Source organism: Xenopus tropicalis, chromosome 7 (assembly GCF_000004195.4).
Source record: "Xenopus tropicalis strain Nigerian chromosome 7, UCB_Xtro_10.0, whole genome shotgun sequence".
Lineage (NCBI taxonomy): Eukaryota > Metazoa > Chordata > Amphibia > Anura > Pipidae > Xenopus > Xenopus tropicalis.
Genome location: NC_030683.2, coordinates 84,674,254 through 84,682,970, shown reverse-complemented (window position 1 = coordinate 84,682,970; position 8,717 = coordinate 84,674,254). Strand labels below are relative to the sequence as shown.

The 8,717-nt window shown below is 39.7% G+C and overlaps 1 protein-coding gene across 1 annotated transcript; it reads right to left on the bottom strand.

Annotated features, from left to right (window-relative positions):
- Positions 1 to 1,311: 1,311 nt before the first annotated feature.
- On the bottom strand, positions 1,312 to 8,673 carry pih1d2 (PIH1 domain containing 2). Its single transcript, NM_001011085.1, is given in 6 exon segments — positions 1,312 to 2,483; positions 2,985 to 3,274; positions 4,152 to 4,385; positions 5,374 to 5,497; positions 6,310 to 6,517; positions 8,596 to 8,673. Coding segments are annotated over 5 exon segments (966 nt in total). The 5' UTR covers positions 6,493 to 6,517; positions 8,596 to 8,673; the 3' UTR covers positions 1,312 to 2,348.
- Between the last annotated feature and the right edge of the window lie 44 nt (positions 8,674 to 8,717).

Sequence of the window (8,717 nt, the reverse complement as noted above, 5' to 3'; positions counted from 1 at the left end):
GTTTTTGAAAAGACCAGGGAGTGCGGGTGTGTACTTTCTCATAGATTACATAGATTGCCATTTGCCTACACTTTTTTTTTATAATTCAAACAAAGAAAAGATTCTACCACAAGCTTTATTTGCATTTACATACCGTGTTGTGGGTTTCCTTCTAAACAATATCCAACAGTATTTTACTTATTTTAATCATTTATTAGTATAGGGGCCAAAGTGCTTTTAGGCAGAATAACCCCTCCCCTAGTTGCTATTCCTTCCCCAAAAGTTGACCAGCTTTGTCACTACCCATGGCATATTGCAAATAGTGTATTTAACCTAAGGCTAATGCCACTTCTGAGGTACAGTTTTGAGCCAAAAGCTACCCTTACAGCACTAAGAGGCAGTTGTAGGCACTGGACAATTCTGTCCAATTCCCCATGTTTGATTAGGGTGTAATATAATAAAGCCAAAATGCCACAATAATCTATGTAAGATAAGAACAAGATGGCTGACATAGTGTTGGCAATCAGTATTTTCACTGGTGAATTCTCTTGCATGGTCACTAGAATTTGACAATGGGCAGCATGATGGCTAGAGAATCCCATTAATGCCTGGGGCTCTATGTTGTTGCATAAATAAATGTTCCAGTTTAGTCTTAAAGAGATACTGACACCAGAATTGAAATCCTTTTTTTATATATATAATTACATTCTTTGTATGCTGTTTATAATTTTGCCATAAAAGTATTTGCCTGATGCTTTTACTGTACCTATCTTATCCCCATGTTCCTCTATGAGGGGGGCGGCCATATTTGTGCAGCAGGAGTCAGTTAGCATTAGAAGTTATAATTGACAGGTTGGCAAAACAGTCAGGTTTAGGAATTTCAGGTAAAAATTACTTACAAAAGCAGCCCTTTCAGCAAAATTTAAGAAAATGACCTATAGAGAACTTTGTTTGGGTTTTTTTAAGGTAATTTTTTTATTGCTTTTACAACACAAAACAACAAGATACAAAAAAGTGTCTGATATACTGGCATTGGATTGGTGTCGGGTCAGGCACAGGTTTATTAAGGCAGGAGAGTAGATGTAAGTGACTGTGTTTAGTTATATCAAGCAGGTCACACCAACTCTAAACAGATTGGTGCAACCAGGACCCCCTGCATACATAACCTGTCTCCCCATATCTTATCAAACTTGTTGTATGCACCCCTTGTTTTGTATGTTAATGTAATGAGAGGAAGCGCTACACCAACCGTATTGTTCCCCCATCTAATGCATATTTACTGTTTTTTTTTTTTTGCGTAGAACTCTAGAAAACTTTTAATATAGATTAATATTTTGACGTTTTTTGTTTTTTTTTATTAGTGTCCATGTCACTTTGAGCACCTCTAAAAAGACACATAAATTAATAAGGAAATAAGTACATGTAGGTATAAATACAACTTTTGTGCTTTCTAGCAGTGATGTAGAATTTTGGAAAGTGAATTAAGTGAACTCTATGGGGCACATTTACTAATCCACGAATTCGAATCCCGAATGGCAAAAATTTGGATTGGAAACGAAAATTTTGCGACTTTTTCGTCGCCATCACAACTTTTTTGTCGACGTCGCAATTTTTTCGTATTTTGCGCGAATATTTCGTCGCCATCTCAACTTTTTCGTATTGAACGATCATGAATGGCGGAAAAACCTTTCCGACTTTGCATGTTTTTGGAAGCCTCCCATAGGGCTCAATGGCACTCTGCAGCTCCAACCTGGCCCAAGGAAAGTCTCCCATAGGACTCAATGGCACTCTGCAGCTCCAACCTGGCCCAAGGAAAGTCATGATACCGAAGCTTGAATGAATCTAAAACTTTCGTACTCGGTGCAACAATACGATTTTTTCGCGACTGCGACGAAAAAGTCGCAGAAAATATACAACAAATTCGCAACGGCAACGAAAAAGTTGCAAAAATACCGATCATTAAGAAAAAAACGCATTCGGACGCTTTCGGACCGTTCATGGATTAGTAAATGTGTCCCTATGTGTAAAGGCATATTCATTACTGGAAATATAGGCCCTTCAGTAGCACTTTATTTAGAAACAGTTGTGCTTCACTATAACTTGGTGCGTGGTTGGGTGCTACACATTTAGAACACCTATCATCGCACCCCCAAGAAGAGGGGTTGTGAAAGTTCTACAACAGCCGAATGTTCCAAAAAAAGTACAAACATTCTCCGATGTAGCTGATGCCACACTGCATCTGTAAGAATCTGGCGCAGTACTATCCCTTTTGAGCTCCAATTTTCACTGCGTTTGACAGTGGTAGATGACACAAAGCCTCTTGCTAACTGAATATTGAGGGCACTCCCAAGGATGTAACCGAGTCTATGCTATAATGTAGGCATCGTAACAAGAAGAATGTTGTTTGCTTTATTGAATTTTGCTGCAACTGTTTCTTCATTGACTGCCTGAGGCAGGTTTAACAGCAACCTGTACCTTCCTGGCACTACAAGCAGCAAGTCATCCTGAAAAACAAACATGGAGCAAATATATTTATATTGACAGTTATAGCCACAACAGGTTTAAAAAATAGGAGTAATCCCTAAGACTTTTCAAAGTTAATTCAGAATTGATATTTCGGCGGCCTACAATCTTTAAGCAATACTGGAGCAATTAATTATGGCACATGAGGTCTTGATTCCATTTTACTTCATTTTCAGAAAACAGAAAAAGTTTTAGCTATGACTATGAACTCTAGCTATTATAAAAAAAAACCCCACTTAATTACGATATACATATATTGACACGTGCACCACAACTAAAAATTGATACTTGTGCTCGAAAAAGGAAAGTCTAAGATCATAATTATTGTAGCATAATGTGGCCGTCGCTCAAAAGTGATACCTGTGTCAAAAGATGTCTGTCTAAAACTATTATGATGCAACTCAGTGCCAATGGGGAAAAAAACAATACTAGATTACTACTAAGTAAAATACTGCTTATCATAAATATTAGGCTTCACTTACCTTAGATACACTCAAATCACACTCTGCCACTGAGTGGACTCCCCTGAGTTTGACCTTTAATATCAGGCTTTGGGGATGCCCTGCATTATCTTTTGTAACAGAAATCTCATGCCAGGGACTAGGTAGTAGGTCTCGATTCTGTAGGTCTGTACTGGAAATTTCCTCTATCAATTTTGTCTTTGTACTTTTAGGAGCATCTTCCCTTGTTATACAAATTGATGGACTGGTTTCTTGCTTTTCTCTTATCAAAGCAATGCTTTTTAGCTCTTCCAACAAAGAGTTATCTGTGGCTGGAAACAAAATATTCATGCATTAAGCAACTATTTCTTGCCTACACAGAACATTACAGCATTATACAGTACTTTTCATTATATTAAATAATATAATAATGGTTTACTCTAGATCTGTTATCCAAAAAGCTAACACTCAATTTTAATCAAATAATTCATATTGTTAAAAATTTCCTGTTTCTCTGTAATAATAGACCAGTAACTTGTACTTGATCCAACTAAGATATAATAAATCCTTACTGGAGACAAAATAATCATATTGGGATTCTTTAATGTTTTGATTATTTTTTAGAAGACAAAATATGGTGAATTGTGATTATTGGGTTTAGTAGGATTAAATGGTGATTCAAATTATGTAAAGACCCCTTATCTGGAAAACCCCAGGTCCTGAGCATTCCGGATAACAGGTCCCATAACTATACATTATTTCTAATCAGTGATTTTATTTAGAGATCAATTGTAATAACTTTACAAATTATTTTTATTAATTAAATTTATATGTGCCAGTAACCAGACTAAAGCAAGAGAGATGTGCATGTAGGACAGTGGACGGGCTTAGCATAAAAGGTTAAGTCTGACAGATGGTTTGTGATAGAGCTGCTTTAACAATTAGACTAATTAAAACAGATACATAAAGATGGGTGATATCTCATGGTACCCCTGTAAAGTTATGTGTTTCACCCCATTGCAATCCCTTATGATGGTTGATATTCTCAGTGGGTTTAGGCCCACAGGAGCAAGGACCTATATTTTCAGAGTTGGAGCTGGCTCCTGTGGCTTCACACTCAAACAAAATTAGATGCAATAATGTCATCCACTTGTGGGTTCAGGACCTGGTATACAGAAAGACAGTTAACCAGAACAATTAACTACATACCACAACTACTGTTGCCTTTGTTTGTAGCTGGCTGTTTTTGTATCCTTTCCAAACTCTCCTTCATCCTTTTAGCATTTCCCTTGAGCTGGAACGGAGCAACATGGTAGGAATGGCAAAGGGTGATTTGGTACTGCTCCTCAATGTATTTCATTGCCAAGCGTATAAGCTGGTCTAACTCTACATGGTCCTGGTGAGCTCTCTTCAGCACATCTGGGTTATACGCAATAGCAACAACTGCAATAAAAACAAAAGGCAGACTGACAAAACATCATAACAAAATACCAAATGGATTCATAATTGTAGGTGTGTTTCAGAAATACTTTTTTGTTGCTGTCATGTTTTTGTTCTGCATATTAGAAAACTAACAACAAACTTTTTTCATAAAATCCAGTTAAAGGAAAAGTAACACTAAACATTTTTAACTAAAAAATCTATTCTACCCTGCCTCAATAATTGCCCTATCCTACAAACCATTTATTATTTTGAATGCTGTAGTACAAGGAGTCGTCAGTCCTACTATTATGGTGACTAAAGTGAGGATGGAAGCAGAGCCAAAATGGCCTGGGGAGGACATTGTATAATATGCTGTTAGTCTTTTTGACACTGGTGACAATCAGAGGTCAGGGACAGCTACAAGGAGAAGGGATAGCAAAAATAACAGTTGATCAAATTGGTCTTGAAAGAAAACATAAAAATTGCATGATTATAATTTCCCAGTAATATTGTAAGTTTTACTCAAATTAAAGGGAATGTTCAACAATTTCCCAGTCTGGAAAGTTTCCCTTACTCTGCCAGCGGCTGTTTCTCCTGAGATTGCCCATGTGACACTGATGAAGGAAGCTCAGCCATAAGGTGAACCTCTGCATGTCCCTTCCATTCCACTCTATTTATATATCTTTAATACATTTGGTTGGCATGATTTGGCCACTCTGCTCAATTACATGCAAATAAAGCTGGAAAGGAAGAGCTTGTAAACTAGTGCTTCCTGCCTGAAATGCCTTCACTTTCCTGTGTGCTGACACAGGCAGAGATCAGCGGCCCCCTGATTGGGGGAGTGGGAATCAGAAAGACTTTCTAGATTAGCTACTTCAGTGGTATTTATGTTTACAGCTAATTATTTTATTTAATGAAGATGAGTTGAGAAAGTATTTTTAGCGACAGGAGCTTTTTATATTTGAACACTTCTCCAAAGCTGAACATGCCTTGCTCACAGTCTGCTTACCTGTGCCATCAGACAAGTTTTCCAGTTGCCCAGCACTAATAGGTACAGGATGTGCTTCAGACATAGGAGCAGGGACTCGATTCCATTGGCAGATATTTATAAATAGTATCTTCTCATCAGGCTCCTGCAAAATACATACATACATTTGTAAAAGCCAACGCTTAACTTATTATGATGATGATGATGATGTGGGATCCTGCATTATTTCCCAAGGCAAGACTAGGTTATTTCTAATTGCTCCAGGCACAAGTACATGAACAAGTCATTTCTAGGTCATGAGAAACACTAAGCTGTTGTAGGGACCCATAGAGTTAAATGGCCTTATGGCTTTAAACCCTACCACTTCCTGATTTTCTGATTTGCACTGTTACTGGGCAAAGTCCCTTGTATCAGTTTACAGTTATGTCTTGTACCTTATTGGGTTATTTGGTTGTCCACACCCCTTGCACTCTCATTTAGTTTAGCAAGGAAGTGTGTCTCCCTCTTTCGCTGCCTTTGAGTCTCAGGAAAGGACCACTGAGCCTGGGATCAGACTAGGCCCCAGTAAAGTCAAGCCATTGTCCCAGAGATTAACATCTACTCTGGTGAAGTCGGGGACAGGGACCCCATGAATGAGGACTATCTATCACACCCTCCAGCAGTCTCTTCCATATAGCAAAGGCCCATCCTGTTTAAGAGAGTCGCAATGTACCCCATGCTCAATAGCCTGGGTTTTGACTGATTTACAGCCAAATAGGGGTTACACTATTTAATCAAAGTTTTCAAGTGTTAAACACACTTATTTGTAATAATCAAATAAATATCAGTCATATGCATCAAGATATTATGATTAAATGATTCCCAGACAAAACATGCAAACAACCCATTGATCATATACCACGTGAACTATCCTAGCTTGTTGTAAACATTATTAGATTTCTCAAATCAACAGCTTACCAGTATTTTTGTATGAATGCACAGATTGGGCTCAGGAGGGGTCATAAATTCTTTTCCTTCCTTCATGTGCCTTTGTATGAACTTCTGGTAACTTTCTGGGCTGTTTTCAGCCATATCATCCAGCATGCTCCACAACTGGTTAACCTGGGCTAACATATCCTTCTGAGTAAAGCTGCTTTCCATCTTGATGTAAGAACAAGTTGCCAAACTACAAAATACATAATTGTGTATAAAAAAAAAAGTGATGTATAAATCACAAGGCCCCTGCCCCACACACTTGAACCACATGACTTTTAATACCCAATATGGCCCTACAACCCTGTACCTGCTAATAAAGGTGAGAGGAGTGCAGCATGTGTAGCCACCTGACTCCCTGTCTCTAGCAGCCAGACACAGGCATCACTACTCTGTGTTTATTAGCAGATATAGGGATATAGGGCGGTACTGTATGTAAAGGTGGTGCAGTTACTTGTCCTTATATAATGCAATGCATGGAAAAAAGAAATAACTGTATGTAGCCCACTTTTGCAGATTTTTGTGGCACTACCTTGTGGAGCACTATACTTTGGCGCTACAGGAGTCCTGAGCCCCCGCTTACTCTGGGGGTTTACAAGGGATTCTCCCTTAAAATGGCGTGCCTCCACCCAGGGATGGTGGTATGGATCTGTATCCTACCCCCTGGGAACTTCATAGGTTGGTATGCCCCTCCGGGCTAATAGATCTCACCACACGGTAATATGAATAAAGTAAATGAAAAGGTTTATTGGACGGACACCTCTCCAGGAGCAGCTTATCAATAGTATACAGTGCAGGGTATATCTCCATACGTCTCATTGAGTACCATCTCCTGTTGGCCTACCCAATGGTACTCCCGACATGTGCTCCCCTCTAGGGGCTCTCCCCGGTACTCACGGCAAGACACTCTACCATAGAGTTCCCCCGGTACTCACGCTAGGACGTTACCCCACAGGGACCCACACCGGTACTCTCACTAGGCATCCTCAGATCCGGCCTCCTGGACTAGCGGTGACCTGCTCCACCTATCTAGCCACTTAGTTCCCTGCACTCCGGCTGATATAATGCCGGGAGGTCTTAACCTCGCTACTACTCCTGGAGGGGCCATGTCCGCCCATTCTAAACTAGGCTGCCCTACATATCACTCCTAGAGCGATCTATTACAGAACTCCTATCTAAGAACTATGCCCGGGGCACTCACTCCACTACTGGAGCAGTCCCTGGACTAACCAACATTCTCCCACAGCACATGGCTGCTTCCCTTATATGGGCCTATGCACCACCCTGTGGCCATAACCCGAACTACAAGTGTACTCCCTGTTAAAGGGACAGTAACACCAAAAAATGAAAATGTATAAAAGTAATTACTATATAGTGTAATGCTGCCCTGTACTGGTACAACTGGTGTGTTTTCCTTAGAAAGACTACTATAGTTTATATAAAAAAAGCTTCTGTGTATCCACGGGGGCAGCCATTTACAGGAGAAAAGGCACAGGTTACTTAGCAGATAACAGATAAAACCCCATTATATTCTACAAAGCTTATCCGTTATCTGCTATGTAACCTGTGCTTTTTCTCCTTTTTCCCAGCTTCAATGGCTGCCCTCGTGTTGACATAGCAGCTCATTTATATAAACTATAGTAGCGTTTCTGTTGCAAACTTACCAGTTTTACCAGCGCAGGGCAACTGTACATTATATTTTAATTACTTTAAAAGACTTTAATTTTTTGGTGTTACTGTTCCTTTAACTATTGACAACCCAGTCATCCCAGTGTTCCTGTTTCCCAGCACCACCCTGTGGCCTGTCCTAGGGGTTCCTGTCCTAAGGGCCCGTTTTTGGTAAACCCCTACATGTACATACATTTAAATCCTGATGTTTATATTAATCCTTACCATGTACTTCATTTCCAGAGTTTTATATCAGACAATGAGGCTGATTTACAAACAATGCTGCTAAATTGCGCAAGTGCAGTTGACAATAGAAACTTACCAGACAAATGTTTTGAAAAGGCTTTAGTACAACTTAAAAAATAAAAGCAACTGCTATTCTTAATTTAGCATAACCTTTACTCCTAGATCAGCCCCTATATCCCTTATACCAAGGTTATTGCTACGTGCTGATAAGAGGGGGTAATGTACATACATATTAATGGAAGGTCTGCATTGGCAGTGAATACTTCCTATTGGTAATATTACCAAAGTAGGGCACTGCGATTACAAGATGACAAATGCAGACGGACACGATGTGCAGACAATTAGATCGGCACCAACCTGCACTTTCTCTGCTCCCAGCCGGACTCACACGAAACTTTGCGCTTTCTTTAGCGATTCCACGGTTCCCATAGAAACCAAGTAGCTGTGCAGCACTAAAAACCTTCCCTCCCTGGACGCGA